Below are 17,324 nucleotides of genomic sequence, written 5' to 3'. Positions count from 1 at the left end.
CTGGTAAGTACATTCCTGTATCTCGATGGGGCCAAAAGGCAGCGGACTCACTGCAAATCAGCACATTCCCTTCACTCCAGCTTCCTCATGGACATGAAGCATCTGTTACACACCATGCTACACAGGGAATACAGGGCCGTGCAGGCCACTTGCCCTGTTCGGGCACATAAATCCAGCTGGTTATGACTAGAAGAGGCAGCAATTTTTCAAAGCCTGAGAGTTGGCAAGTGTGAAAGAGGAAAGTACGTTTGTTTGAAGAAGCTACGGCATATTTTTGGCCATCGATTGAGTGGTGCAAGCTGCAGTGTAAACAGCACTTGCTTTTTTTCCCGAATACGGGTAGATTTTTCCTTAAGACTAAGGCAGGGCTGCACAGGTGGTGGCAGGTGAGCTGGCTGCTCTTCTTACTGCCACACCATGGGTCAGAGGTCCTGCAGGCCTTTCCCTCACTCACTGTCCTCCAGCACTACAGCCACCAAGCGACTCTCGGCATGGCTGGACATAGCTATAACAGGTGGCTCTCCTCCATCGTTCCCTCCCCTGGCCTTGAGTTAGGCAGGGGGCTGGTCCTGCTTTGCAGGAGCTCCTGTTTGATGCAGCAGGGGTGCCCAGCTGAGCACCCCTTGCCCCCAGTCCTCCTTCCTGCCCTCCTTCCAGCCATCCAGATCGTGTGTTGCCACGTCCACTAAGGACACCTAGAAAAACAAACCAGAAACCTGATTTCACTGATGAGGTAATGTGGTGTGGGGCCGGGGGAGGGTGGGGAGGCAGACAGCTGCATTTCAGCTGGATGTGGTTTGCAGTGCAGCTGACCATGCAGAGCTGAGGCAGCTTTGAAGCCAAGCCATGGCCCTGGAAGGCAGGATGGCAGCATGGGTGGCTGTGTGCAAGGCTGGGCAGGGGCATGGCTGCAGCACATCTTAGGCAGGAACTAAGGGAGAAGGTCCAAGCTCTGTGGAACCCACCCACACATAGAGCATTCCCGCTGTATGCGTTTAACCCTGTGGTGAGTGGAGCCAGCACCCTGGTGAAGGCTGGACTCCCTGTGCCCGGGCAGGGGCTGTGCCTGCGCACGTGTGTGCAGCCACCTCCCTCTGCTCCTGATACACCCGTACAGATAAAAAACGCCTGCAGGAATATTCCATGAGCAAAGCTCAAACACGTCTGCCTTTACCCAGCAGTAGCAAAAGGTAGTAGTGATTCCATCAGCAGCACAAGCATGAGTTGGTGTTCTTTTTTATTTTCCCAAATGGAATTTATTGCTTTTGTAAGGTACCTTTCTGGACTGAAGTCCTCCGTTTATCTCCAGAGCCAGTACAGTAGATTGTACCCAGTAATTTTCCTTGCATCTGTGACCTGTGAGGAGGGGCACCTCTGCAGCCAGAGCCCGCTCAGTTCCAGCAGTGCCATTAGGCAGCGCCTCAGCCCGCAGGAAACATCTTGCCTTCTCCTGCAATTATGAGGTGTACACTGTCCCCTTCACGCAACGTTTGAACCTGGGCACTGCTGCTAACGGGACGCCCTTGGGGCACACCCAGGAGCCCTGGATCTTTCTCTCAATAGCTGCACTGGCCAAAGCCACCCCTGATCTACCTTGCTTTTTTAAGTGGTTCAGCTTCCTGTTTGTGACCACAACCACATGCAGAGAAGAAGCAGAGGGCAGGGGCCAGGCCAGGTATGGCTTCAGCCTGCTGGCAGGTGGAACTTGATCCTCCTGCTCTCTGTGCCTGGTTAGCCTTTGGCCTTTCTGCTGAAACGCTTTTTCCTTGCTCAGGTGAGCATAGAAGCAACATTGGCCTTCTGCGTATCAGACTGTGATAGCAGGATACTTTTTGCCTCTGAGTGGACTGCCCGAAGGTAAAGGTGATCTGCAATTGCTGCCATCAATGACAGCATTTCAGCAGATCACATGAAAAGGATGTGTAAGGTAAAGAAAGTTTAGTGTACCATTTGCCTGCTGTGTCAGTCACCCCACGCTGCTGGAGGGCAAACTGGATCAGGAATGAGAAGATAAAACTGAGGACAGAGCACTCTATGTGTGAGGAGGTAGATGGACCATGCCCCTGTAAGAAAACCCAGCACACAGGCAAGCAAGCCAGCAAGGAGTTCACGCCACACACCCAGAGGACTGGCACCCGAGACAGGCAGAGGAAGCTCCCCCTGCACTTCTCCACCCACCAGCCTTCACCCATTGAGTCCCAGAGATGGGACCATGTCCCAGTGAGGCCTTAAGCCCACATGCTAAAACCAGGAGGTCTTGGGCAGCTAATAGAAATTTCTCAGAGTCTACAGTCGATTTCACTTTCCGCTTGAAATGCCATTAAAAAAAACCCAGAGTCACTCTGCAATCAAACAACTTTTATTGAACTTTTGTACTGTACATTTCTGAACATTTGTGCAATGCAGAACATAGTATTGATTTTTCCCAGCTCCTTAAAGCATAACAATACTTGCCTTTGTGCCATGGTAGTGTCTCGACACTACACAGCAAGACAGGCTGTTGGATGACAGGGACAACGCTAGACAACACCTAACAGTGAGCATATTGTGTGAAATTCTTAACAGCGCGCAGAAGTTTCCAGAAACCATTTAGTGACGAGCTTGGTGGGCAGATGAGACTGGTCTGGCTGCTTAGAGGAAACTCAGCTAGACAGAGTTCTGGAGTCAGCCACAGCTTGTGCAAGAAGCAGGAAATAACACTGGACATGACAACTTCAAAATGATCCTTAAGTCATTGCCTGATAACTGCTTGCAAAATATTATACAGAGTTTACTGGACAATTGTCTTCAGGTAAGAAAATTATTTTTGCAGAGCCAACATCAGACCAAAAGGATTGATATTCTCTTACAGTGACAAACAAATACAGCATAAATTGTTGATATAAACATCCATGTGCAAAACAGTTTTAAGGCATATGGTCAGCACTTGTTTAGCCAGCACAGGTAAACAGAAGACATCGGCACCTACTTTCGGAAAAAATACAGCTTTGATTGAGCTCTGGACATGAATTTCAGGTTAAAGACCAAACAAACTGCAATGTCTTTTTTGGTCCTCACAGTATTTGAAAGAGAGAGATGAATCCAGCAGTAATACAGCTACTGATACCACTAACCAGGACCAGGCTAGTAACAACATTCTCAGACATGCAGAAATATATCACACTCATAAGTTTTTGCATCAGAAAAACTTCAATTTTGCAGGATTCCTCCTCTCCTTCTCTTTGTCACCTTCATCCCTACTATGAGAAAGAGCTCTGGAAAGTTTTTCAGTCATTCAGCAACCCCATTTATTTCCCCAAATCCTCTGGTCAAACAGGGTTGCTACAGTCAAGTCAAGTGGCTGGTGGCTGTCGTTTCCTTCCTATGCCAGTGTAGAACCTGTTCCTGTGTCCTGACACAGCTCCTGCTCTTACCAAACTGCACAGGTGGAGTGGCACAGGCTGGTTTCTTTCGAGACTTTGACTTACTTGGATTGCTTTAGGCTTACATCCCCTCTTCCTTTTCAGCTCTAACCACCCCTCTTTCTGAGTCAGCAATACTACCTGTTTTTTAACACTACAGAGATTGATTTATGAAACTGAAAATGCAAAACACACTTCGAAAGATAATTTACTAGGCTCTGCCAAGCAGCAACAGCAGTAAGACAGAGCTGCTTAGCCTAGAAAAGCTAAGCCAACTTTGAAAAGTGTCTTTAACACACAGGTACACCCATCTGATACTCACTTTGTCCAGCTTTCCACTGCTCAGAGCACCCAAGCCAGGGTTGCTACTACAGTGAGGGAAAACAGTGAGAAAGGAATCACTGCACAGCATACAGGTAAAAAAAAACAAACCCAAAACTCAGCCATCCTTTAGAACCAATTATTATTGAAGTTGCACATTTTTTTACTTCATAGTAGTTTTTTTCCAGAGCCTTGGGAAAAGATGTCTTAAATCTTAAAGAAGCATATGAGTTTAATGGTTGAACCACAGTTTAAGGTAAGTATGGGTCATGTTACATCAGTAGTAGCCCTCATCTGAAGGGACAGCCACTATCTAAGGAAATAAACTGAACAAGGTCAGAATAAACGTAACATTTTAATGCCATACTGGTGAATGCTATCAGAAATCAGTCTGAGGCCTTTTACTATCACAATGAGTTTTTAACATTCACAAGTTTGAGAGTGATTCAGGTAGAAATCAAACGAGCCTGTGTCACTGCTGGCAGATGGACACTATTACTGGTGTCACTTCTTTGTTTCTGAGATCCTGCCTCCCTCCCCCAGGCCAGTATCACCCAAGGCACAACTGCAAACGCTCAGCCCAGATGGAACGAGGTGGCTTCCACCACCTCTCTCCTCTGACAATGTACTGCCAAAATGGAAAACAAATTCCACTGTCACAGGGAGGCCAGCAAGGTACAAATAAATCTATATACAGCAGGTATTATTTTTTATTTGTAACTAGTCCTTTTGTTTTCTCTTAGCTGACTCACAACTCCTGGCTTTCAGCTTCTAAAAGACTTTGTTATCCTACCCGCAATGGCCCCAGCCTAAATAGTATTTTTCTACTTCAGTAGAGAGACAAGCTAAGAAAAGTGTTGCTCTTGCTGATCAAAAACCTTATTATTGGCAAAAGGCCAGTCAGAAGGTGATTAGAGCAGTCTTTATAGAATCATAGAATAGTTTGGGTTGGAAGAGACACTCAAAGGTCATCTAGTCAAACCCCCCTGCCATGAGCAGGGGCATCTTCAACTAGATCAGGTTGCTCAGAGCCCCGTCCAGCCTGGCCTGGAATGTCTCCAGGGATGAGGCACCTACCATCTCTCTGGGCAACCTGGGCCAGGGTTTCACAACCCGCATTGTAAAAGAATTTCTTTCTTGTGTCTGGCCTGAATCTGCCCTCCTTTAGTTTGAAACCACCACCCCTCATCCTTTTGCAAGAAAACCTGCTAAAATGTCTGTCCCCATATTCCTTATAGACCCTTCTTTCTTATGAAGATGAAGAACAGCTGCTTTTCCGCTGTAACCACAGGGTGATGCCTCTTGTCATTGCCACCAGCTGCAGTCAGCAGCCCCAGCACAGCAGCATATAGATGGGGCTGTCAGTGCCAAACCTTCTCACAGCCACACAAGTCAAACACGACTGAAAAACACCTACTGCATATTGGTCTTGACAGTACCTGCTCACACCATGTTTTCCAGTTACTTCCAAACTTCACTACAGTGAATCCAATTAACAGTAGGGTTTTTCTCCTGGAATAAGGCACTACAGTGTAGGAGCACTTGAATAGGACTTGAAAGAGTTTACAGCTCTTGACACAATACCTTTGGTTCATCTAAAACAGGCATAAAAAGAAGCACTTTAAGATAAATAAGAGGGTGGGGAGGTAAGGGGAAGGTACTGGATGAAACAGCATGATTTTCAAAAACCTTCAGGCAAGAAGCTTGATCTTACCTTCTAATCTTTTCACTTGTGCTTACTTATCAGTGTACAACTGGAAAAAAGAGAAAGGCCTGCCTTTGCAGTGAAAGCTGGTGCACTGTGCAGAACAAAGTCACTAGTTTATGTGTGTCACTTCACTGGCAGGCTTCCACTCAAGTCCGTTTTTCCTGAGAGCAACTCATTGAAACAAGCCTCAAACCCAGCCCTCAGGATTTCCTCCTGTTTTACATTTATGTCACCAAAACGGAAACCCTCCTTTCTTCAATCCATGCCCCAATCCCATTTTTGTCTCCATACAGATATTACCTAACTTAACACTCTTGCACCAAAAAACCACCAAACAAATAAAAAGCCCACAACACCAAAACAAACTCAAAAAAACACACACAAATCACCCAACCCAAAACTTTCCAGAGCTCTCTTCGGTCTCTGCTTCAGTAACTCTATTTTATGAATCTGAAACAATGTTTTGGAAAGCCACACTTTAGATAAAACAAGTAAAGAACATAACAGTTAATTTAGGCAATATTTTTACATCTGTGTATAGGTTAAAAAAATGGTCTTGATAAGAATTACTGTGTAATCTGATGAAGAAAGAAGTCCACGAAAGCTGTGCAATACAGCAATGCACTGGCTGTGTAGCTGACACCAGGATAGATAACAAACAAGGATAGATAACAAACAAACAAGACACACTCTAAGGACAGACCATTCTACCTAAGAAATAAACCTGATTCTTTGTTGGAGATTGCAAAATGTTGTTGAAGAGGCTCCACGTTGCTACTTGACTTTAGTTGGGCTTTCTTTCCCGTTCTCGTGCAGTCACAAAGTTAAGCAGGTCGATGGCTGTAACGATGCCAAACACCATCTGCCGCTTACTGGAGGAACCATCAGTGTGATCTACACAGAAGGAAAAAAAAAAAAGTGGATTTTGGCTTTAGGAGCCACAAGAAGACCCCACCCTACTTGGTTTTAATGGCACTGTCTATAAAGATGGGTGCTCAAGCCAACCCAGCCTCACGTGTCAGGGCTTGCTGGTGGAGCTGGTCACCACTGATGACCCTTGTACATTGAGGGGGAACCCAAATGGCATCTTGACCAACAGTCACTGAGGAAGTGGCAAGGATTTTCATTTCAGAAAGGTTCCTCAACAAAAGGGGTATAGAAACTTAAATGTTATGAAGGAAGGATAAGGGTCCATCAGATTTATTTTTCTTTACATTTCAGTTCAAACCAAATCCTCTGTTATAAAGTGTATTATCCTCATACATTAGTTTCTGTGGCTCTACTTAAAAAACTGCAAGCTGATATTTTCCCATTGGAACCAGGGGCCACCAGAGGAGGACATGTGACACTCCTACCTTCCTATACCACTGTCAAATACAGAATTAGTATAAAACAAACAAAACACACACACAAGACAACATCTTGGCATTTATATCCAAAAATCATAACCACCTAATCACTGTTGCATTGGGAGCACAGATTCAAGTAATTTTTCATGGTGACCATAAGCCTTTGACCTGGGAACCAAGTGGCCAAGTGACCTCTGATCCTTTATTTATGGTCTAAGTTCCCTGTTCTAAAGTCTGGTTGTATTGAGATGTTTAGCCTACTTATATACTCAGTTTGGTCAGCCAGCTGGATTGTCCTGGACTTTTCATTTACTCAGTCTTTGTTCCCTTGCAAGCGTCCTGTGAGATTCCAGCTTTAGAAGTAGTCAGCAGAGTCAAGAGCACATACTTATGGAGGTTGACAGGAGCAAGCTCAAATTTTATAACTATTCTTCATTTACAGTTATAATGGAGATAGCTGTCAGATAAATTTATCTGGTGAGTCTTAATATCGTTTTTAGTCTAGTTTCTCAGTGTTTGTAATTTTGCAAGTTGCCTGCTATAAGTAAGATAAAACAGGAAAAATGTTATTCACATGTAACAGTGATACACCCTAGCTTTGAAGATTTATTTAGTCCTGTCCAGTTCATGAAGGAGAGAGTGTAAAGAATTTTGAGAAGGACGAAGAAAAGTAGAGTTTGGAGGAAAAACATCAAGAGTACGTTAGTTTAAATGAAATAAACAGGAAAAAGAAATAGCTGTCTTGAGACAATTCATGGCAGTGTTGACATCTAGATCTTATTAAATTTTATGAAGTTATAACAAGGGTTTTGTTTTAGAAAAGGAAGGAGTTGAAGTTTAGTTCACCTGGGACACTCCCTGTGATGGAACTGCTGGAAGTTGCATGGCAGGAGTAGGAAGAAGCAAAGATCAGCTGTGCTGCAAGAACTTATTCACTGTTCTACTGCTACTAACAAACCACTGCACAGTGGACTAGACTCTGGGATTTGATTCTGAGCAGTAACTTGCTCCAAAAGCAGGTGCATTATAGTATGTGTGGTTATTAATGGACTTAACATTTACTCCACAAGAATTACAGTGTTGGTGTTTTACTAAGTGTTAGTAACACATGGTTACATACACAGAAAGAGGATCTGGCTTTTTCAAAACTTGTTAACACACTCACACTTCTACTTGCTTCTTGTTACCACTCAAATATTACTTCTTACAAGGTGCAGGACATCATACTCACATTGAATTTGTTCATGAACCACTAGAGCAAAGTGGTCTATTTCCAGGATATGAGAGAGTTTCCCCAAGCTGTCTTTTGGGTTAATCTGAGGAGAGAGTTACAGAACTTGAATAAAACAGTCCTTTATATGTTTAGTGGTCGATAATCCTCATATACTTTGTGCAGTATTAAAAACAATACATCAGCATTTCTATACTGCCCCCATCTGAAGTACTGTAAAACACTAGCAAATCAAGGCCAGCTTAAAAGATCAGTTTTCTTTGTTTCTAATTTCCAAGAAAGTGGAACAAAAATGAAGCACTACATGAAGTTATTCATTCTGATTCTGTAACCATAATGAATATACTGAACATATGGAATATCTGAAGAATGGTAATGAAAAAGGTCAAATGTTCTCTGTGTCTAACAAAAGAAGTTACCATAAAACTAATTATACTTGGTGATTTTACTCTAGCAAGCCTGGGAAAAAGTTAATGAATCAGGTTGCAAATCACTGTAGAAGTGAATACAATCTGCAAAGGCAGCAAGCGAAGAGAAAATCCCAAACAAGCAAAAACCAAAACCATGGATGAAGACTGTCCAGCTAACACTGTGTTCAGGTACAAATCGAGGAACTGAGAATTAAGAAGTCATTTTTAGTGAAGTTCAGCTTTGCTTAGACTACAGAAGAAAGCACCTTGTGTTGACTCTGCAGAAATAATACAGAGCCTTCTGAAACACCTGATCACCTGCTGGAATCACTTGAAAGAACACATAGAAAAATTAATCCTACATGCTTTAACTTTAAGCAGTGGCAGCAATAGGTCTATTGCCCAGATTACTCTCCCAGGTAACTGCAGCACCCATCATCTGATATACTTTCATTAAAGGGGACTAAAGCAATTTATAGCAAAGTCAAGTCTTGGGCTACAGATTAAAAAAGCTGCAGCTGTCAGTCCCCACCAACAAGAAGTTTTGTGCAAATGTACATGCAAAGTCTAATTTTTGAACCTAAGTTCAAAGCTCACTGAAGGGGTAGAGCCCTTTGCCATATGATTGTGTATAACCAATCAACCAGTTTTCAGGGACTGGGCAGGCTAAAGATAACCAGGACAAGCAGCCCATAGGTAGCACTGAGACAATCAATGAAGACATAAACATGTTTTGAAATGCTTAATGGAAATTAAACAGAATTCCCACAAAGTTTTCACCTCTCTCACTACTGCTTGTTTGATCTCCCTAAAAATTTTGTCCATGAGTTCTGTCACTTTTAGGCACTTTTTAAAAAAAAAAAAAAAATGTATGTCCTGGGACAGTCATTTCAGTGACACAGATGATCCATTTTCCCAGTTTCACCAGCAAACCAACCAAATAAGCTTGATTGAAGTGGTAAGAAACACAAAATACACAATACTTCAAATGGAAAAATAACCAATGACTGATGCTTTTAGTTAGCATGTTATCAGTAGCACCACTTCTGTGTCACTCTCCTTCCAACCTCCACCAAGAAAAACGTCAGAACTAAAGAGAAAATAAATGGTTATGCTGTTCTTCACTGAAGAAGCGTGAGAAGCTTCAAGCTACACATGGAAGAAAGCCACAGCCTCAGAAGTGCAGAGAATTGGCTGCTGTAGCTAACACCAGCGTAGCCACAGAAATGGTCGCACACCACCAGCTCCAGAAACTCTGAAGGTGTCCAAGTGAGGGAGAACATGAACTAAGCAGTTTTCTTACACACTATATTTCCATCTGATGCTTGATTATTTGTCTGGGAAGGAAAAAATACATTTACATTTGTCCATAAAGAACTAGCATCCTTTCTCAGCCTCAGGAGGTTGGTAGTTTGTAGGCTGAATGGCAGCATTACACATACATGCAGAATACAGCATCTCGTATCCTATAAGATGGTGTTGAAACTAAAAGCCTGGTGGAAAGTAGGACAAGCATTCCATGTTAAAAACAAAATTCTTTTCCTGCAAGAGAAGCAAAGCAACAACGACATCACATATATTTTAGAAGAGCAGCCATACAGCTAGGAAGTTGTGGTATCTTGGCACACCACATTGGATTGACAGGAGAAAGTGGCTAAGATCAAAATCCACATATCTTGACAACATCAGCTTTCAGTAGTCATCCTCCTGTTTCAGCGAGGTATCTGATACAAAAGGCAAACAGTTGCTTTTTTGTAGCTAATATGAAAATTCACAAGCGTGATTTCAACATCTTCCTGTCTCTTCCCCTGGATTGTTACATTGCCCAGATTTGTGCTGAGGGGTTTTGGGAAGGAGGAAAGGACAAGCATGCTAGGAGAAAGCCTGCTGAAGAGCCACAACACAAACCTGGGAGCTACTGAGTGACCTAGGGCAGAGTTTAGAACACATCTGTGCTCAATAACAGCTGCTCTGTATGGTCCCAGCTAAACCTTACCAACCTGATGCCATTGTAGTGTTAGAACACCTACTGTAGTACTTTAAGCCAGAGAACTAGGAGTTGTACTATATATCTGCTTACCTGTTTAAATTGCTTGTAAATTACTTTGCTGACTTCATCAGAAGGCTGAACTTTTCCAGCAAGCAGCGAAGAAAGCATGTTACCCAGGGTAACCATGCCCAAAATCACCCTGGGGGAAGAGAGGGAGAAGATAGGGCTGAACAATCTTCCTTTAGATAAAAGCATCCACTCTCAGCCAGCCTGGAGAAGTCAGTTCAACTGCTTCATGGTATAAAGCAACATTATTGATGGTGTACTTGGATCCTGTGCCTCTGCAGGAGACAGAGTCCAGTTCTCAGAAGTTCTGGAGATTCACACAAGAAGCCAGGAGGTGCTGTGGTTGTCTGGCCCTTTTGAGCATCAGGCTCTTTGTATCTCTAGTTCTTGCAACTAGAGAGCTTCTTGCAATCTGAGGCCACTTTTGAAGAGGCCAACTTCATTGATTTATGCCCTCATCTGTCTGTTTGAAAAGTGTGACAGGGCCAGAGACATGCTTGCCTCAATTTTGCCCATTCCTCTTCTCCCTGCAAGGATGTTGGGATGACCTATAACAATTAATCCATTGAGTTAACTCTAACTGGAGAGTAATTGAGCAACTCTTCATTATTCAGCCCGTCCTGCAGGAGACCTACAGGGTACTAAGGCCAGCTTACTGGGGCACCCTCGTTTATAAGGGTCACTACAACATTGCACTATAATGCAGTGTTCTGAAGAAATTGGGTAAAAGCTGTGGTGGAGATGGGTAGGCTGTGGGTTGCTTGTTTTAATTCTTTTTTTTTTTGCTTTGTTAAATTAAATAGCTATTATTAAAAAGTGTAGTTATCCTGCAGAGACACACTAAGAAAGTATATCCCAACAATCATCAGAAGCTTATTATGTGAAGGGCAAGACAGTCCTGGCATGACAACATATTAAGTCCAGCAGTGGTGTGTCTCAGGTAACATTTCTGAACTGTGTTACTGTAACTGAAGAAAGATGAGTGAGAGGATATTATACTTTCAGTAAGCATTTAAAGTCATCCCTTGGGACCTGGTGAGAGAAGTGATACATATGGATGAATAGTGATATACGTGGACATACCCAGATTCATCAACAACTGGTACCTGGTCGAATCCCTTCTCCCGAAGAATTTCAATAGTCTTTGCACAGGTAACAGTTGGAAGCACAGTCAGGGGAGCAGAGAGGCTCAGTTCCTGAACACTGATGTTCCACCACCTGAGGATGAAATAAAAACCAAGGCCATGCAAGTCTTGTGGAGAGAATGGAACCAGTTGCTCATGTCCAGTAGCCTTCAACTCTATATGAATGACAAAAGGCTGCAAGGAAGAGTCAGGATGCAGCCAGAGTCAGTAAAGCTTCAAGGTGTTCAAGTTTTCTCTCCAATATCAAAAAGTCACTGAAGTTTGGGAAGGCTTTAAAACTGCAACTCTTTTCCTCATTTCATCTACTTTCCGGGATTACAGATAGTTAGTAGAGAGTACTAACCTCCATAGTTTCATTATTTATATCTTAGACAGAAAATTTGCGGCTCATACTGAAAGAGCTAGCCATATTTACAGTCATTACAGGTAGCAATTTAGGGAAGATTCTCCTCCACCTGTGTAGACTTGCAGTGCTTTGCACTCAAGAACTCTGATCTCAGAAGAGTTCTTTAGATACTACTTTGTCATTTCAGATATAAACCTTTTCACATCAAAAAAAAAGAATCATTAATTACCAAGTTTTCTTCTGCTGCTATGCGACTCAAAGAAGAAAAAAAAAAATCAACTAATTTAAGCAAATTTTATTTAATACCTGCAATTATACATCAACACAGTAGCATGAAAGATTAGCTAAGTCAAAAGTAGTAGTGCAACTTGAAATGAGTTTTAAATTAACACTGCCATAAAGACGATTGAATAGACTTACGAAATACCAAATGGTCTAACATGCTTACCAAGGTTTTTTTACAAGGTCGTCTTCTTCTTTCATGAACCCTTTCTGAATCATCCATTTGTCACTCAAGAACTTGGACCTGGAAAGCATCAGGAAGTGAAAAGTTCATTAGCAGGCTGAATGTCTGACAGCACACCTAATAGCAGATCAAGGCAACTGTTTACAGCTCACTACCACTAACAACTAAAGCATAATTGAAAATATACTGCCACTTGCCATCCAAGCTTACCAGCCAGGGACATTGAGAAGAAATACTCGTAGGAAGAAAAAGGAATCCCATGGAAAACCAAGCTTCAACTAAATCAGCCCCTTGCAACATGATAGAGAAACAGCCTGGAATGCAGAAGTGTCAAGGCAAGGTCTGTCTGCAGTTTCCAGTCATTTAGAATTGTGTTGGATGCAACAGAAGTCATGAAATACAGCTAAAAACATCTAGTTTTGGGTTATGTTTTAATGCAATAGGAGAGAAACTTATTTCTCAGCACAGCTCAAAGCACTTCTTTGCACTTCTACCTGTGATTTACCCCAACACTGGCTGCTGCTACAGCAGTGCTGTGTTCTGCTGCGGACACAGGCAGAGAGAACAGACAGCCTTACACAGACCCTTCAAGGAATTGGGTAATACCATGGTCTCCAATAAATATAACACTGAAAGTATGTCTTTTCCAGTGAAAGATGCTAACCAGTGATGGTTATATGCGGAAATCAGACAAAACATAGACTTCACCTTTCAGAGGGCTAAGCTCCTTTCTACACCACATCAGACCCTTACTAGATACCTCAGAAGTTGTGCCCCAAATATGTCCCTTGCTTTGGTAACTGGGTGCTATAAGAAATATGAATTCAACTCGCCACTGCTGTAAGGAGATCTGAGGGACTGCCTCACGCTTTTCCCAGGGAGAAAACAAGCAGGTTCTTACATGTAGTTCCTGACAGAGTCAGGGAGGATCACAACACAGCGCTGACCTTCCTTCAGCTCTTTGGCTGCCTTCACAGCTGCAGACATGGCACTGCCTGAGCTGCCACCTGCCAAAATGCAGATCAGATGCAAAACTCTCAAACCATAAGGGAAATAAGAATGAAAGAGGAAGAGAGACAAAAGAAGAGCCCAGTGTAAAAAAGACAGCTTCTGAAGCAGGAGGAGGTCTGCCTGACCTGCACAGCTGCCCACATATTATTCAGGGAAACCCAAAGGATTCATATTTGCTCTTACCGCACAGCAGTCCTTCCTCTCGGATCAGCATGCGAGCTAAAGCAAACGACTCCTCATCATTGCTCTTGTACCACTGATCCACTGCCTGGGAAGGGGCAGGAAGACAGAAACAAGGGTCTATTCAAATGAGGAGGGCTAAGGGAGCAACACAACTACTGTTAATTCAATCCACACTATTTCGGGTAACAGCTACCCTACTGAGCCACATGCCTGGGTTTCCATTCTCCAAATGCCAAGAGGTTTGTTTGTTTGTTTTTCCAAAGTAAGAAGATCACATTAGCACAACAGGCTCTTTATTGAAACCTTGCTGTGAGAACAGGCTGTTGTGAGACAGGTAGAGTGCATCAGTTTCCTCCCCTCTGGGAGGGCTTCCCCACAGGCTCTGGTCAGGATATAGTCATACCACTTGTGGCTGGGAAGGGTCAGGGTACCTTTTTTTTCTTTTTTTATTGGTTGCCTTTTTAAAAAATTATTATTAAAACAAACAAACAAAAGTACAGTGTTCTAGGAAAATGTTATCTGCTCACATCATTTCCACCTAACATTGTAAAACAAATGTGGCCAGTGCAAAAGCCTTCCAAGGACTGCTTTTGCTGATGGGAAGAAGAATAGTTCTGTTTGCTACCCCTTCCCTTTCAGCTGAAAGAAATACTTTCAAGTTTTTCCTCCACCTTTCACCTCACTTCTGCATCCCAACAAAGGGCAAAGGGTATTAAACCAAGAAGCATGACTTACAAATCTATCCAATACTGTGGGGACAAAATCGTATCCAATTCCTTCTACTTCATACATTGTCTTGTCAGTCTTGTTCAGTTCTTCTGGTGTAGCCAGGATGGAGCCTTCAGGATCGACACCTATAATCTGAAGAAGCAGTTCCCACTTTGGTTACCATGACATGTTGCTTTTGAGAACACAGCTATTGACTCTTGAGCACTGGTCTCATTACATCTGTTGGTGTCACATTGGCTGCACACACACAGCCAAGCCAACAGCTACCTAGTCTCCTATTCATTTCTTCTCGCCAACATTCACTCCCATCCCCACAAGCAAAATGCTTTACTGCTTCTGGCCCCTTGGCAACCCATCCTGTCCCCTCAGACCGTAGGCAGTGAGGCATACCACTTCTTATACACAGGTTTTGTTTTGTTTAAACAAAAGACAGGGTTTCCCTGAGACAAGATTGTCCTTATTCACATGTCAGGCATCATTACAGCCAAAACGTTTTGTGCCAAGTGTAAGCAGGTAAGTTTTCTTTTGTTTACCATTCCCTGCCTATATAGGAAAATATTCATGATTGAAACGATACCAACTTCAAACACAGCACACAGACAGGCACAGAGGTTGGTGTGTGCAGAGAAAATTTCCCTTGGTAAAACCTCAGCAGGTCCAGACAAGTTAGTGAAAGCACAGTCATTGAAGAAACAGAAGGCTCTAGCACACACTAGAGAAGGACATTTCTCAGAGACCCCATGAAGAGATCTGGGGACCAGTTTTCATCTGTTGAGTCAAACCTGAACTCTGGTCCCCCATTAAACCAGAGCATGATGAGAAAGGTCTGAAAACATAAGAACATCCAAGAGCTTCCCGCAGAGACCCAGGGCAAGCTGGCAAGAGATGGGATGTGCCAAGTGAGTCAGTTTGAGGTTCACCCCACTAAAGAGAAATGCTTTAGACTTGCCACTTACTTTGCAACCCGGACACTTCTCCTTCAGCTTTCTGGAGAGGCCAGTGATAGTACCTCCTGTGCCAGCTGTAGCTACCAGCATGTCTATTTTTCCTGTTTAAAGGTCAAGGATAGAAAGTGGTTGTGAAATCTCCCCCAGAATGACTGATTAAAAACCCACTTAAACTTAAGTATGGACTTTAAGAAAAGTGGGCAAGATAAGGCTCTTTGCTTCCCAAGAGTTGTGTTAGGAGACATACCTTCAGACTACCTTGCTCAATCCCCATTTACTTCAACAATGGTTTTGAAATGTCCACCCAGTGACCTGACAAGGCACCAATTTGTGGCACTTTGAACAGAACTGGAGGTAGCTCATAGAGCTGACACCCGTAGTTCTCCAGCTACTGTATTTGCTGATGTAGATAATTCATTCTTTAATTTAGACCGAGCAGCCCATTATATTAGTTAATTTACTGAATGAGCACTAACAGCATGGGACAGGTATCCATTGAGAGAACTGTTAACATGACTACTCTCTCATTTTCATGTGAAAAATACTATTTCAGTCATGAGCACTCTTTTGGGGGGAAAAAAAAAAAAATAAAAGATAACTTAAGCATCATTGCTTTCTCCACCTGGTCACAAGCAGAGGAATCTAAAAACCAAAGCACTTCTCTCTAATGCGGAAAAAACTCATTGCTATGACTACTGAAATAAAGTAATTCTCTAGTGACACACAGTATATGTAAAGGATTTGCTCTATCAAAATCCATGTGTTTTGCAGTCACTTCAGGTCCCATTCTCCAAAGACCTAACAGTAAGAGAAAACTAGGGACTCATTGAAAAGGGGGTTAGTAGTAGAGCAATTGTACCTTCACACTCCTGTATGATCTCTTCGGCTGTGGTGTCATAGTGCGCCAGGGGGTTGCTGGCATTACGGTACTATATTGAAAGATACAAGAGCCATTAAGTAGATTAGAAGAACAACAAAACCCACTCTGTGAGGCATTTCAAGAACATGACAAGCTTTCTCCAAGCCCCACAACAGGTACATATAGTCTTTCTAGACTGTTTCCTTGTTATCTTGACTTGGGCAGAATGACCAAGGGGACGTACAGCCTTCCTAACTGACCTAATTGAAGAGTAGTTCTAAGGTGCCAGCACTCTCCAATGCCAAGATCTGTCCTGTCTGTGGAACAATTTATTTTAAGAACACGATCCTTGTACCTGTTCTTCCACGCAGGACTGCCAATTCAGTTTCTCCAAACATGGGCTCGTTGCTGCCCTCTAGTGACTATAAAAGCTTGCTACCCTACAGCATGCTGATGGCCCAATATACAGCTTTTCCTCCAGAGAAACACTGAGGCTGTTTAGCAGTCAGCCAAGAACACTAGGGAACAAGGTTGCAATACCTCCTCCCATGCTACACCCACACTTCTCACACTTTAGTTCTTACCTGGTCTAGTATGTGCGCATTGGGGATTTCATTTTTCAGTCTCCATGCTACTCCCACGTGAGATTCAGGAGAATCGAATCTGGCAGTAGTTGGGGTCCTCACAATTTCAGCACCCAGAGCTCTCAGGACATCCACCTGTGGTAAAGAAAGGTGGTCACAATACCCAGAACTGCTCTCCCAGCAGTCCCACAGAGACTTCACTGAGATGCGGGGGAAAGAAAACATCTTCCCTTTTATCTGTTCTGCAATAGCCTCCTCAGCTGTTCTCCTACACCCCAGCCTCACAGCATCACTGAGCCATGGGTCCAAATCCTTGATGTAACTTGGTTTCAGCTAAGCTTTATTTGGGAGCTAGATGTCAAACTCCCATTTCTATTCTAGGCCTTCATGCCTGTAGGGACTATTGCTGCCTATGGAGAAGCCTCACCGAGGAAAAACACCATCTCCTTTCATGCCAGCCACATGTGCTTTGCACTCCAACAACGCTACAGCACAGTATTTTATGTTTAAGTGTAAATCATCTATATTTACCTGCTCCTTTGGACCCAAGTAGCAAAGGAGAACCTGCAGGGCCCTAT

At 43.2% G+C, this 17,324-nt stretch overlaps 2 protein-coding genes across 6 annotated transcripts in view; both read right to left on the bottom strand.

Moving 5' to 3' along the window:
• LOC308045953 (cystathionine beta-synthase-like) overlaps positions 1-503 on the bottom strand; it is a gene marked incomplete at both ends in the record, with an annotated part of 31,704 nt that extends 31,201 nt beyond the window's left edge. Inside the window, one exon of the mRNA XM_080353519.1 lies at positions 455-503. Coding sequence (XP_080209645.1) covers positions 455-503 — 49 coding nt within the window. The remainder of the gene's footprint in view (positions 1-454) is intronic.
• Positions 504-2,348: 1,845 nt separating this feature from the next.
• The window catches only part of LOC308047190 (cystathionine beta-synthase-like), a 29,758-nt gene continuing 14,782 nt past the window's right edge, over positions 2,349-17,324 (bottom strand). For all 5 annotated transcript variants that reach the window (XM_080355497.1, XM_080355499.1, XM_080355498.1 and 2 more), the window contains 11 exons: positions 16,747-16,881; positions 16,163-16,232; positions 15,313-15,404; positions 14,363-14,488; positions 13,628-13,712; positions 13,335-13,440; positions 12,416-12,493; positions 11,560-11,694; positions 10,501-10,609; positions 8,011-8,095; positions 2,349-6,324 (listed from right to left, as the gene is read on the bottom strand). In XM_080355497.1, coding sequence (XP_080211623.1) covers positions 6,215-6,324; positions 8,011-8,095; positions 10,501-10,609; positions 11,560-11,694; positions 12,416-12,493; positions 13,335-13,440; positions 13,628-13,712; positions 14,363-14,488; positions 15,313-15,404; positions 16,163-16,232; positions 16,747-16,881 — 1,131 coding nt within the window. In that variant the 3' untranslated portion in view covers positions 2,349-6,214. The remainder of the gene's footprint in view (positions 6,325-8,010; positions 8,096-10,500; positions 10,610-11,559; positions 11,695-12,415; positions 12,494-13,334; positions 13,441-13,627; positions 13,713-14,362; positions 14,489-15,312; positions 15,405-16,162; positions 16,233-16,746; positions 16,882-17,324) is intronic.

This window comes from Nesoenas mayeri, assembly GCF_963082525.1.
Source record: "Nesoenas mayeri genome assembly, chromosome: 1".
NCBI lineage: Eukaryota > Metazoa > Chordata > Aves > Columbiformes > Columbidae > Nesoenas > Nesoenas mayeri.
This window is presented reverse-complemented; position numbering and strand designations above follow the sequence as displayed.